The sequence below is a fragment of the Eurosta solidaginis genome, unplaced genomic scaffold (assembly GCF_040869045.1).
Source record: "Eurosta solidaginis isolate ZX-2024a unplaced genomic scaffold, ASM4086904v1 ctg00001053.1, whole genome shotgun sequence".
NCBI lineage: Eukaryota > Metazoa > Arthropoda > Insecta > Diptera > Tephritidae > Eurosta > Eurosta solidaginis.
The window spans coordinates 374,657-389,653 of record NW_027136913.1 but is presented as its reverse complement, the minus strand read 5'-3'; the positions used below and the strand labels follow the sequence as shown (position 1 = coordinate 389,653).

At 34.4% G+C, this 14,997-nt stretch overlaps 1 protein-coding gene across 1 annotated transcript in view; it reads left to right on the top strand.

The window, feature by feature from the left end:
• LOC137235772 (protein sidekick-like) overlaps positions 1–14,771 on the top strand; it is a 317,565-nt gene extending 302,794 nt beyond the window's left edge. Inside the window, exons 4-7 of the mRNA XM_067758618.1 lie at positions 6,846–7,022; positions 11,225–11,972; positions 14,277–14,404; positions 14,717–14,771. Coding sequence (XP_067614719.1) covers positions 6,846–7,022; positions 11,225–11,526 — 479 coding nt within the window. The 3' untranslated portion in view covers positions 11,527–11,972; positions 14,277–14,404; positions 14,717–14,771. The remainder of the gene's footprint in view (positions 1–6,845; positions 7,023–11,224; positions 11,973–14,276; positions 14,405–14,716) is intronic.
• Positions 14,772–14,997: the final 226 nt, after the last annotated feature.

Genomic DNA, 14,997 nt, shown 5'->3' with positions numbered 1-14,997 from the left:
TTCTATACAGTCATCTAAATCGGGCCCAGTTGCTCCCATGCTCACTAAGCAATATGTGTGGCAATATTCTGACTCCAATATTATGACTCCAGACCCTGAAGATCACAATCTTAAAATAGTTCGTTGCAAACGCAGTCGACATCAGGCACTCCGAGACGATCGTCAACCCGCTTTATTATTTGAGTAGGTTTTAACCGTTGTTGCCTAGTCAGCGTTACGTTCACCGCATCCTTAACCGCATAACTTGTAGCAATTACCACCTGTAATACGGTTCAGGTACCTCTATTGATTTCCAGAAAGAGTCCTCTCTCTTCCCAACCATCGTTCTCGTCCAACTTCATTCCATGCGTAAACCACTAAACTGGTACACTCTCCAACTGAGTGCTTCTGACGTGTGCTCTCCCGTACGATAGACTAAGGTGAAGAGAAGGGCCTGTCCTGTTGGAAATAAAGGCCTCTTTCTAATCGCCTGTTTTTTTCTTCCTTATTTCCCCTTCTTATTTGTCTCACGCTTTACTTTTCGCTACTTAATTTTTATACCTTTCATGAACATGAAATGGTATATTAACTTTGGTCCAATTTTTGTAACGTTGAGAAATATAGAAGATAGACTCACCATTAAGTATACCGAATTGATAAGGCGACGAACTGAGTTGATATAGCCATATCCGTCTGTCCGTCCGTCTATCTGTCCGTCCGTCTGTCGGTTTGAAAGCAAACTGGTCCTCAAATTTTGAGATATCTCAATGAAATTTGGCACAAGGATGTATTTTTGTGTTATATTATAGATTTGTCGGATCCGGTAGGATCGAACCACTAAAAATTATATCTCCCATACAACCGATCGTTCAGATAAGACGATTTCGGTCATTTCTGCCACAATTTAGAAAATATAAACGTGAAACTCATTGATATATATTTTAATATATCATAGAAGATTTTCTGAAAAAATCACTTTGATCGGAGCTATATATAGTACATATCCCATACAACCGATGTTCAGATAGAAAGATTTTTGGCAATTTCTCCCTTAATTTCCAATATAAAAACGTTAAACTTGGTGATATTTATTCCAATATATTATAGAAGATTTTCTGAAAAAATCACTTTGATCGGAGCTATATATAGTACATATCCCATACAACCGATGTTCAGATAGAAAGATTTTTGGCAATTTCTCCCTTAATTTCCAATATAAAAACGTTAAACTTGGTGATATTTATTCTAATATATTATAGAAGATTTTCTGAAAAAATCACTTTGATCGGAGCTATATATAGTACATATCCCATACAACCGATGTTCAGATAGAAAGATTTTTGGCAATTTCTCCCTTAATTTCAAATAAAAACGTTAAACTTGGTGATATTTATTCTAATATATTATAGAAGATTTTCTGAAAAAATCACTTTGATCGGAGCTATATATAGTACATATCCCATACAACCGATGTTCAGATAGAAAGATTTTTGGCAATTTCTCTCTTAATTTCCAATATAAAAACGTTAAACTTGGTGATATTTATTCTAATATATTATAGAAGATTTCCTATAAAAATCATTTCGATCGGAGATATATATAATATATATCCCATACAACGGATCGTTCATATAAAGGGGTTTTTTGCAATTTTTTATTTTATATTTATCTTAAAAATCGTTTAGGTATGTACATCTGTTCACTATATATTTCTTATCTTATACATCCGATTATTTGGAGATTACGAGCGGGATAAGATTATTGTTCAGACCCATTCATGAAAGGTATGAAGTCTTCGGCACAGCCGAAGACAGTCCCGTCCTTACAGTTTTCTTGTTATTCTTGGTCTTTTGCGTACTTTATATGCAATCACTGACTCTAACATCCTCACTAATTGAGATGCACCGGGCTCGACCAAAGCTATATTTTTATTGTTGTAACGGCAAAACCCATGTTTTGCTGAAATTGAATCTAGTATTTACTACTCCTTCTAGTGATTCTCACTCTTTATCAAAGGACTAAAGAAATGTTTTGACTAACGGTATTGTGTTTGGTCGATTTAAGATGGAACGAATCATATGTATTATAAAACATATGTGTATAAGCAGGATAATAAACTTTAACAATTGTGCTCTTAAATACGCAGATACCAAATTTTAACACAAAAACGTGCATCTTAGCAAAAATAAAAATGCAAAATATGTTCGTAGAAATATTTTAATGAATTTTTCCTGCAATTCTCCTATTTATACGCACACACACATGAACATATGTAAAAAACACAAACATGCTAAGGCAAACATAATTTTTTATATATGTTCGGCTAAAGAGATTTTATTAAATTTTAACAAAGAGAATTCGTCTAACGTAAATAAACTTGGGAAAACATGCATGTGGGTTTATATTACTGGCTTAAACTGGCTTAATCAAGATAATAAAAAAATATATCTACAAATATATATAGATGTAAATATGTGTGTGTGCTTGCATTGTCAATTTGCTCAATGGTTGTCTGTAACGATGCCAATTTCCAACAAATAGTGGCTGTTGTCCTTACTACAATTGCCGTTGTGTACATACAAACATACAAGCAAGTGACTTACTATTCGGTGTAGGTGTTTATGTTGACAGTTAGCAATATCCGTTTTCAACAATTGATTTTCATATCAATTTTTACTCTATTATAAATATATCTGCACTCTCTTGCCTTTATTTGTTCAATTTTATTGTTTTCAATTGATTAATCGACATTTATACTGGTGCCCATTCTATATATGTATGTATGTGTGTACCATACGCTTATACATATGTTTGTATGTAAGCCCGCTTATAAACGAATAAATCGCTTTATAAATAAATTCCCATAGCACGAAAGTAAATTCTGCTGAGCTTTCACATACGACTTGGCATTCATCCTGGATATAGTTTTTAATGTTTGTATGTATGTATAAATATTCAAAAACGGTATTATTTTCTTAAACTCATCAAAATGTAATAATGACGATGTATCCTCACTTAGAACAGATAATATTTTTATACTCCGTTGAGCAGAGCTCACAGAGTATATTAACTTTGATTGGATAACGGTTGGTTGTACAGGTATAAAGGAATCGAGATAGATATAGACTTCCATATATCAAAATCATCAGTATCGAAAAAAAATTCGATTTAGCCATGTCCGTCCGTCCGTCTGTCCGTTAACACGATAACTTGAGTAAATTTTGAGGTATCTTGATGAAATTTGGTATGTAGGTTCCTGGGCACTCATCTCAGATCGCTATTAAAATGAACGATATCGGACAATAACCACGCCCACTTTTTCAATAACGAAAATTTCGAAAAACCGAAAGAGTGCGATAATTCATTACCAAATACGGATTAAGCGATGAAACTTGATAGCTGAGTTGAACTTATGACGCAGAATAGAAAACTAGTAAAATTTTGGACAATGGGCATGGCACCGCCCACTTTTAAAAGAAGGTAATTTAGAAGTTTTGCAGGCTGTAATTTGGCAGTAGTTGAAGATATCATGATGAAATTTGGCAGGGACGTTACTCCTATTACTGTATATATGGTTAATAAAAATTAGCAAAATCGGAGAACGACCACGCCCACTTTTTAAACAATTTTTTTTTAATTCAAATTTTAAAAGAAAAGTTAATATCTTTACAGTATATAAGTAAATTATGTCAACATTCAACCCCAGTAATGATATGTTGCAACAAAATACAAAAATAAAAGAAAATATCAAAAATGGGCGTGGCTCCACCTTTTTTCATTTAATTTGTCTAAGATACTTTTAATGCCATAAGTCGAACAAAAATTTACCAATCCTTGTGAAATTTGGTATAGGATTAGATTCTAGAACGATAACTGTTTTCTGTGAAAAAGGGCGAAATCGGTTGAAGCCACGCCCAGTTTTTATACACAGTCGACCGTCTGTCCTTCCGCTCGGCCGTTAACACGATAACTTGAGCAAACATCGATATATCTTTACTAAACTTAGTCCACGTACTTACCTGATCTCGCTTTGTATTGGTGTAAAAAATGGCCGAAATCCGACTATGACCACGCCCACTTTTTCGATATCGAAAATTACAAAAAATAAAAAAAATGCCATAATTATATACCAAATACGAAAAAAGGGATGAAACATGGTAATTGTATTGGTCTATTGACGCAAAATATAACTTTAGAAAAAAACTTGGTAAAATGGTTGTGACACCTACCATATTAAGTAGAAGAAAATGAAAAAGTTTTGCAGGGCGAAATCAAAAGCCCTTGGAATCTTGGAAGGAATACTCTACGTGGTATTACATATATAAATAAATTAGCGGTACCCGACATATGGTGTTCTGGATCACTCTGGTCCACATTTTGGTCGATATCTCGAAAACGCCTTCACATATACATAACACATAAGGGCCACTCGTTTTTAAAATACTCATTAACACCTTTCATTTGATACACATATCGTACAAACAAATTCTAGAGTCACCCCTCGTCCACCTTTATGGCGATATCTTGAAAAGGCGTCCACCTATAGAACTAAGGCCCACTACCTTTTAAAATACTCATTAACACTTTTCATTTGATACCCATATCGTACAAACAAATTCTAGAGTCACCCCTGGTCCACCTTTATGGCGATATCTTGAAAAGGCGTTCACCTATAGAATTAAGGCCCACTCCGTTTTAAAATACTCATTAACACCTTTCATTTGATACCCATATCGTACAAACAAATTCTAGAGTCACCCCTCGTCCACCTTTATGGCGATATCTTGAAAAGGCGTCCACCTATAGAACTAAGGCCCACTACCTTTTAAAATACTCATTAACACCTTTCATTTGATACCCATATTGTACAAACGCATTCTAGAGTCACCCCTGGCCCACGTTTATGGCGATATCACGAAAAGGCGTCCACCCATAGAACTAAGGCCCACTCCCTTTTAAAACACTTATTAACACCTTTCGTTTGATACCCATATTGTACAAACGCATTCTGGAGTCAACCCTGGTCCACTTTTATAACGATGTTCCGAAAAGGCGTCCACCTATAGAACTAAAGCCCACTCCCTTTTAAAATACTCATTAACACCTTTCATTTGAAACCCATATCGTACAAACAAATTCTAGAGTCACCCCTGGTCCATCTTTATGGCGATATCTCGAAAAGACGTCCATCTATAGAACTTAGGCCCACGCCCTTTTAAAATACTCATTAATACCTTTCATTTGATACCCATATCGTACAAAATAAATTCTAGAGTAACCCCTGGCCCACCCTTTATGGCGATATCTCGAAAAGGCGTCCACCTATAGAACTTAGGCCCACTCCCTTTTAAAATTATCATTAACACCTTTCATTTGATACCCATATCGTACGAACACATTATAGAGTCACCCCTGGTCCACCTTTATGGGGATATCCCTAAATGGCGTCCATCTATAGAACTATGGCCCACTTCCTCTTAAAATAATCTTTAATACCTTCCATTTGATACACATCTCATACAAACACATTCCAGGGTTACCCTAGGTTCTTTTTACAATATGGTGATTCTCCCTTACTTTGTCTCCACAGCTCTCAACTGAGTATGAAATGATCGGTTACACCCGAACTTAGCCTTCCTTACTTGTTCTTAATAACTATTTTCAGGGACCATAAATATTCTAGGCCAGTCCGTGACGAACTCACATAGACTGAATGACTCCGTAATGTTACCTGAATTCCTGAAGTTTATTTAACAACAAAAACAAAACTGAAAAACCCTATCAAAAACCACGACTGTCACCTGCTGATCTTATCCCAGCTTCCTCTCGTTTTCTGAAAAGAATATTCCTCACCTGCTGACCTTATTCCAGCTTCCTCTTCAGCACTCATTTTATTGATGACACCGGTCTTTTCTACTTTCATTCGTTGTTGGGCGAAGTTTTCGCATTGGAAGAAGGTGTGGCGTACATCGTCTACATAACCACAGTACAAGCAATTCGGATAATTAAATTTCCCCATTCTTTATTTACGGATCAGACCGTACCCGGCTATAAATTTTGTCAGGTGGAAGGTGACCTCTCCGCGTGGTCGCTTCAAATACGAGGACAGTTCTGGGAATACTTAGCTGTACCGCTTGCCTACAGCTGCTCAATTGTTCTTGCCAAATCGATTTTTATAGGAACGTTTTTTCGTATGGGAAGATAAGAATTTTTGAGCATATGTAAAGTAGAGTATTACCGTAAAATCCTAAAAGATCGTAACTATTTCGTAGTCGTAGTTGTGATTGTAGGTTCTTTATAGTCATGGTCGGAGTCGTTATCGTAAGAAAAGCTTAATGTCGTATTGAGTAATCGTTTACTATCGTCATCGTATCAGTGAAAAAGCGTATTGACGTACAAGAATATTAGAATATTAAACACGTTCTATTATTTAACCCTTCCTCTTATTCGCCCCCCCCCCCCCCCCGCTATTCCTCAAATTGTGTTATTAGTTCAATGTAATGACTAGATCACTTCTAGTTCAATCAATCCGTCGAACTAGTTCTAAGATTTTAGTCTGATTACTATTACCTATTTCTCAACCAATTGAACCAGTTAAGCTCTTTTTTTTTGCAACTTTTTGGAAATCTTGCTGATCTCGTTAACCACAATGCCTATTAACTACCTGCTGTGTCCACTTTATGGCGTTGGATAGCATTCATTCTGTTTTCAGTTTACGATCTCTTCTTCACTTTTCTTTATACTCCTTGTCAATAAAATACGCGTGGCCTCTCTTATACTTAATTAAAATACTGTTCAACCAATACATTCTCTTATGTGTACACTTTACTAAGAATAGATTTTCGTGGTTTTTTCTTTATTTACAGGATATCCACAACCCACATCTCGTTGGTTAAAGGATGGCATACCAATTGGTGATTTCTCTTCGAGTCAATATTATCGTTTACAAAAAACACGTCGTGAGGATGCTGGCAGCTATCAATGTATAGCAAAAAACGATGCTGGTTCGATATTCAGTGAAAAAATTGACATCGAAGTTGCATGTAAGTAAAAAAGCATTCATGAGAATACCAATACATATGCATATATGCACATTAGGGTGTTTCCAAATAGAAAATACTTTCCCCCTAAGTTTTTAAATTTTTAGCCGACTGCCATTAATAATTCTTAAGCAATATTTCTACTAGACCCTATTGGTAAAAGCGTAAACTTTTTCATAATAAATATTTTCAAAGGCGTTTTTGTCGCTTTTGAAGTATCTATTGATGATCGTAACTTTAGTTTAAAAAATGAGGAGTTTTTTTAATTTTTTCTCATAAGAGACGATCAGCCCAATTGTAAATATTCTCTCGGAATTTTGTTCTCGCAGATTTTTTTATTCCCGCGGAAAAATTCCTCCAATTCTTTTCTTCTAGGGTGAACAATAATTGGGGAATAGGAATTTCGAATTTTCGAAGTCAGCTGTTTTGTCAATTGAAATTTCATTGCGCATTTCTCATTTTGTTTAAAAAATTGAAAAGTTTTATTATTGTTGCAAATTTGTTTGAAATTAAGAAATAAAATATAAACATTGCACACCATTGCATTTAATGTGGTATTCACTGCATGTGATGTGTCCCCACATAACATCAACCACCTTTTCAATTGTAATGTGGAACTTACGCCTCTAACACATATCTCCCTATGGTCCGCCTCTGTTGAAAGAGTCACTTTCATTTGACTCCCGTTAGAGGACTTTGATGACAATTTGTGAGTGGTCGTGCCTATTGAATGGGGCGAAGCACTGTTAATACAACAAAAACAACAACAACAAGACGGCGGAATAAATAACACAAATCCGCCGGAGTTGCCTGCTTCCATTCAGCATATCAAATTCCTGGCGGCCAAGTCGAGTTAAATTCGTCTTTCGCCATATGCCAAAATCTATTTAAGCTTTCTTAAAAAATCCTTGCTCAATTTCTGGATGGCTGCATCAAATATACCAAGAGCTCTTCCGCTCCTTATGATATACTTTTCGACTTAAAATGAAGAATATTGTGGTAGAATGTACATATTTTAGCACAAATTTTTACAAAAAAGTGTCATTTCTTAAAAGAACCAATTTTCTTTAACTATTTAACTATTTTGATGCAATCCCTTTAATTTAACAAGTGAAAGAACTCCTATGAAATGGCAGAGAAATCTCCCTCTCCCTCATGTTCATAATACCTACTTTTCTCCCATAACCGGTTTCCACTTTTTGCAACATTTTTCAGAATAGGAGGAAAGGGAGAAGCGGAAAAGGTCACAAGAAATTTTTATTTAGAATACGAGGAATGGGAGAAGGGAAAAAACTCGCACGGAGTTTTCGTTTAGAATTGGACTGGATATTTTCGGGCACTAGTAACATTCAAGGAAAAACTTACTATTCAATTAGTTTCACCATCAGCTTTTTAAGGAAACGTCACTGATCTTTTATTTTAATACCGTCTTCAATTCGAAACTTACGAGATAAAAAGAAATGGGCTTTGAAAACTCCGCTAGAGACCTTTAAACTTCAGTTTATCGAGGCTTTCTTGGACCAAGCTTCGCCTTTTCCACCAAATAATCGGTACCTGGAGGTATATCATGAACATGCGATTTTTTTTTTTTTTTTTGTGAGACACTCTAATGTACATGCATACCCAGGTTCACAAAATTCTATTATTTAAACAAAGAAGGACGAAAAACAGGAAAGCTTATATAAAAAAGTTTGAGTGACAAATTACAGACAGTTCAAGTAATTGTTTTGATAGCAAATAATATTTAAAAAAAGATTTGCACTATAGGAAATTTACAAACCGTATATGCAGCTTGGGAAACTATTTAGAATTTAAATAAATGTAGCAGGAATATAAAGATTACAACTTCTTTTAAATCTTTCTACCTCTGCCTCAATCTTGCTCGTCACTACTAGCTGCGGCACTCTGCCAAAGGGGGCTGGCCAGACTGAAGTAAAAAACGTAGTCATAACATCTCTAACTTCGTGCAAACAAATATATAAGGATAGCTTTTTGAGAATAAATTTTGAATTATTTTAGCAAGATTTTCTTGCGTCCCAGATGAATTTACGAGTACGACGAATGCACTGAATATGTTAAAAGTGCTAAAAGCAAAAAACAAAAAAGGTGTTCTTTTGTTTGATTAATTTCCTTATATATTTAACCAACACGCAAAGTAACCGAATTGAGCTATTAGCTATTTTTTTTTTTACAATTTTTGTTGTTATATCGGCCTACTGATTTGTAATATCGCGAGTTAATATCGAGCTCAACGCCTAACAATAATTATTTTATCATTATTATTGTTATAATATATTTTTTCTTAATTGAAAACATTTTAAATTAGAATAGAAGAAAAAAAAAAAATTTAGACAACTGCCAAAGCTCGTTGTATAGATCCATTTCGGAACTGCTAAATTCCTTCATCGGCAACGTTTAGGCGCCGCTGCTATAACCATTCGCCATCACAGCGGTTTTTTGTTTGTCTTCATTATTCCTACTTCAATTCTGGTTCTTGCCAATTGATATTCACAGCACTGCGACATCTGTTACAGAATAGTTTTATTTCTTCTATTCTAATTTAAAATGTTTTCAATTAAGAAAAAATATATTATAACAATAATAATGATAAAATAATTATTGTTAGGCCTTGAGCTCGATATTAACTCGCGATATTTTTTTTTTTTTAAATATATATACATTTGTGGGTAAAAAACGCTTATCATCACTTAGATAATGTTTAGGAGACCTATCTAGCGGCAGTTATTGAAGACTCGCGGTAGTGGTTAAATAACACGCCATAAAACAAGTTGTGCGTTATAGCGGAGACACGCACCTCTGTAGGCCGTCGTGTATAACCTATAGCTGAATCGGTAGCGATGAATCGTGGACACACACACTTTTTGTTCATATAATTGGAAAACAGTGCAGAGATAAAATGGAGAGACACATTTCAGTTACAGCTAAGTATAATGCAAACTGAAATGTAGCAGTACTCGTTTTCTGGCAACAATTTCATAAGTGTAGATAAAGCTGTGCTCTTGGCAATCCATACAAGGCTTAAGTGCATGTGTATGTAGATGTAAAAAAACACAGCCATTAACAGATTAAATGGTTGCTAACACAAACGCTGTTAACTCAATGTTTACCAATTATTTATTGAGTATTATCAAAACTGCGTGCATATGACTTCGCTCGTTGCTCGTTATTCAACTACTACGATGCTAGTACTATTACCAGCAAAGCCACAGTTTCAAATTTGGTAACCGACGGAAATTTATTTGGCGTTCATCTGTATGCCGTGCAGCGGAGCAAGCAGTGGCGTAAATTATGTGCTCAAATTTTGCTCTCCATACTCATTGTACACACATACTACTACAAAATATGTTGAGTTTGTGCACCGCTGCTATAATTCCATGCATTTTTGGAGTTTTCTTTTGAGAATTTTATAATAAATCCGAATCTGTTAGGAACGACGTAGAAAAATATTGCTCTTTCCAAGTTTACGCACTCTCTGCTTATAAACATTAGGGTGGCCCTCAAACCTTTAAATTTTGTATTTATGATTTTGTTCAATTTCCCCATTTTAAACGGTAATACCATAGTTAAAGATACAACATATACATTTTGGTAGGCTAAAACGAGTCCTCCGGGGACAAAGTTCTATCTGTTATGAAGACATTACTTAACCGTCCCCACTCGCTGCCAAATTTTATGCGTTATATCATTAGCGTATTATTCGAGGTTGAAGAGCAAAATTTAAAAAAAAAACAACGCATAAACGACAGTGGAATTAATTAAATCTCTCCACTTGTGTGACTTCCTGCTTCAATTTGAGAGGAACTTCAAACCGGTGAAACAAAATTAACAACCATCCCAAAGAATAAACAAACTGGCGCACAAAGAACCTTTTTAAGCATGCCTTAATTACTTGTTTCCTTTTAAGATTACTTTCTCTAAATATGTAGCCCTTCCATACACCTAAGAAGTTCTTGGCTGTGATAAAGTGAGCTACTCTGGCTTTTTTCTGTTTTTATTTACTTTTACTTGTTGTTGTCTTATTCAATCAGACAACATCCGTTTTCCAAGCGAACAATTGCTGCTATGTGAGAATTTTCTTAATGGCAACGACATTGTTTTGACGCCTACAAATAACTAAATTTTTTTCAGCTGGCAGACGCACTCAAATCATACATTTTTTTATACATTTTTTTCCCTTCTTTCAGATATGGGTGTCTTTGAAAACACTACGCTGGGCCATCTCACAGTGACATCAGGTCATCCAGCCGTTTTCGATTTGCCACCAATCGAGTCACAACCACCGCCATCAGTGATGTGGCAAACAGTTGATGGTCCGCTGAACTATGACATTAAGTATGCTGTAACGAAATCGAATCAATTGATTATACTCAGCGCTGATGAAGATGATCGCAAAGCGTATCGTGCGCGTGCTATTAATACACAAATGGGCAAAGAGGAAAATAGTGCATTTATCCAATTGAATGTGAGTGGTGATCCATATGATTAAGTAGCACCAGAAATCGTTGTACATCCACAAGATATGAAAGTGAGACGTGGCGAACAGGTGGCGGTTTTGGAGTGTATTGCTAATACGCGTCCATTGCATGAGCTGGAAACGCTGTGGCTTAAGGATGGCATACCCATTGAAAATTCTGGTGTACCGCATACACTTAACGATCCATGGAATCGTTCACTATCATTACTGTCAGCCAATTTAACACACTCAGGCGAGTATTCGTGTCAGGTGCGGTTACGTAGCGGCGGTTATGACACTGTCAGTGTTAGCGCCAAAGTGGAGGTGTTAGAGGCGCCTACATTTTTCACACAAATGCGCACGGACACGTTTGGAGAATTTGGTGCAATGGTTACGTTACCCTGTGATGTTGTGGGTGATCCAATGCCAGTGGTGAAATGGTACAAGAATGCAAAACCAATAGATACACATGACGAGAAGTAAGTATGGGTATGAGAAATGGGGAGTAGAAATGTGTGTGAATGCATTAACACTAGAACGGGCCGATTTGTAGTGCATCAAAAACACGAAACACGGTGTGATGCCAAAACTATGTAATAATGAAAGATATCGGCGTCGAAGTGTTTTAGCCTCATATTGCGTTAAACAAAATTGCTTAGAATGGTTCTTAGAAAATCAACCCTAATAGGTAATTTAGATTTAAATAACTTTTTAAAGTTGATTAAATTTTGCAGATTGAACTCAGTATTAAAACTTAAGGATAACAAAGAAGATTTCTAAAATTCAAACTTGAATTTAAAGATTAAATATTACATTTAAAAAAAAAGATTTGATGTTAGGGCTAAAGATTGTAAATTAGAGAAGAACAAGTAAAGATTACAAATTAAAGCTTAATTTGTTTTAAGTATAAAGATTAAAATGGCAATGTGAAGATTAGGTTTTAAAGATGAAATAATGCAAAACTGTAGATTGGAAACGAGGTATTGGATATAAAATTCAATTATATTGGGGCTAAAGAAAAAGCGTTAATACATTTATTATTGAAAAATGAGGAACAAAAATTAAAAATGGAACATTAAAAACAAAAACCCAAAATTAAAATTTTACTATGGAACTATAAATATTGCCTAAGAGTTGAACGAATGTATTCAAAATTTGATGGGATTACAAGCTTAAGATTAGATATTGAATTTTAAGGACTAGACACTCATTATTAAAGTTAAAATTTTTAACATAAATTAAGCACTAAAGATAAAAAATTTAAATTTTAAGAATACAAAATTTAAATTAAAACAAACTAGTTTTAAAAATCATGACTTGTGTTTTAAGGTGAAAGATTAAAGTTTAAAATGCAAAGTGAATGGTTAAAAAAGGAGATGAAAGGAAATGGCTTTAAAATCAACGATAAAGTTTGGGATTTAAGACCAGAGGTGGTCATTTGCTGTTAGAGGATTTGGGTTTGGGATTGTCATATTAGTGAAAAGATATAGGTTAAAGGTTAAAAATTAAGTATTAAAATTGAATAATAGAGTTTAAGGTTTGAAAATTAAAGATTCTAGATTACACATTTGTAGATTAAAGAATAGGATTGAGGATTTAAAAATACACGATTAAAAATAAGTCAAATGATTAAAAATAAAGATTAAAATTGAAAACTAATTTAAGAGACTAAAGTATAAAGGAAAAATATTGAAGATTAAATAACAAAGATTGAGGATTGAAGATAAGATGTAAAACATAAATGTTGAGAAAGGAAACTGAAGACCAAAGATCAAAAATGAAATATTTTATATTAAAATTTTGAGAGTATATAAAGATTAGTAAAAAGTATTAATTTAAGAGTAATGTGTTAGCTTCAAATAGTGAAGGCAAAAGGGAATATATAATTTTAAATATTTAATATCAAAGTTGGAAGTTGGAAGTTTAAAGATTAATGACTCCTTAATCTCTAGTTATTAATCTTTAAACTTCCAATTGTTGAAGATTAAGAATAAGGCTTTAATTTTGAATACTAAGTTTTAAAGATGAAGGATAAAAGATTTCATATGAAATATTTCAAGATTAAACATTATATATTGTTACTAATATTAGCAACACTGAGTGGTGCTGCCATCTCTAAGCCGATGCTAAGCAGCACCTTGTATGCACATCCATAAATCAATCATTATGTATCTACATAAACGAATCATTCATTATGTCTACACATATGTAGGTAAACGCAGCTGAGAGCAACGCACAACCACATGCATATATCTGAGATACTCCCGAAAGTATGCAATGAGAGAAGCTATAAAATCGTGCAATTGTAGTTACAGCTGAGAAATTTGATAGCTGATGGCCAGCTAGCAAATTCTCGAAATGGAAGCGCCTAGAAGATGCGAACGAGGAAATCAGATAGTATAAAAGGCAGCAAATGTAGAGGCGCTGGAATCAGTTTTGATTGAGCACGCAATCTGTCGGGCAATAATAGAGTTTTTTATTGTGAAGTACTTTAGTAAAGGCCATTTTTCCGTTATTTAATATTGTAGTTATTTTATTCAACAATTTAGTGATTCGAACCTTAGTAGAAGATTTGAAATAAGCGAAATTGCAGTAAATTCATTACAATGTTTTAAAATATAAACTTAAGGTTAACGATTAATGATCAAAGATTACATTTTAAAAATAAAAGGTTAAATAGTAGTGACCAAAGATTAGAGAAGATTAGAACGTCTATAGATTTAAGCTAAGAGACTGATTATTAAAATTTCATTGCAATCATTACAAGTTGTTTCCCTTTTCAGATATTCCATGCAGGATGACAATTCCCTAATTATCAAAAGGCTCACACTGAAGGATGCAGCAATGTTTCAATGTCTCGCCAGCAATGAGGCAGGCGAAAAAAGCGCCTACACTTGGCTACGTGTCAAATGTGAGTACAAAAAAAAAAAAAAGAAATACAAATACGCTTGCTGTGAAAATTATGAAAAGCAAAAAATAAGAATATCTTTAATGTCTGTAAATATATACTCCATCAATCAAAATCCCAAAACTTTCAATATATTTACTCATTATATTTCATATTCCTGCATATAATCTCTTTCTCTTTTCTTAATCCCCTTTAAAAAAATATCTTGCATATATGGAAAAAAATTAACAAACAAAAAAATGATGTCTGCTCATAAATTCATACTTAACGCTCGCATGAACTTATTGAACCGTCTAATATTTTGGACGCTAATAGCCGCAGTGGATGATCACAATGAAAGCTTGCAGCTATTAAACAAAACCACAAAAATTTCCACAACTTCCACTTCTACTACTAATTTGTTACATAATGCTTTGCGCTTGTCTACAAATAACAAATACAACAACAACAACCAACGACCGAATGCAGTTTCATTGCATTTAGTTGAAGAGCTTGATTCAAAGTTGTCGCAAGGGTACGTGCAGAAATTGTTGCAGCGCTACAAGCGTCTGGCACAACCACGTATCCTGCGTGTAAGAGCATCGTCATCGCATTCT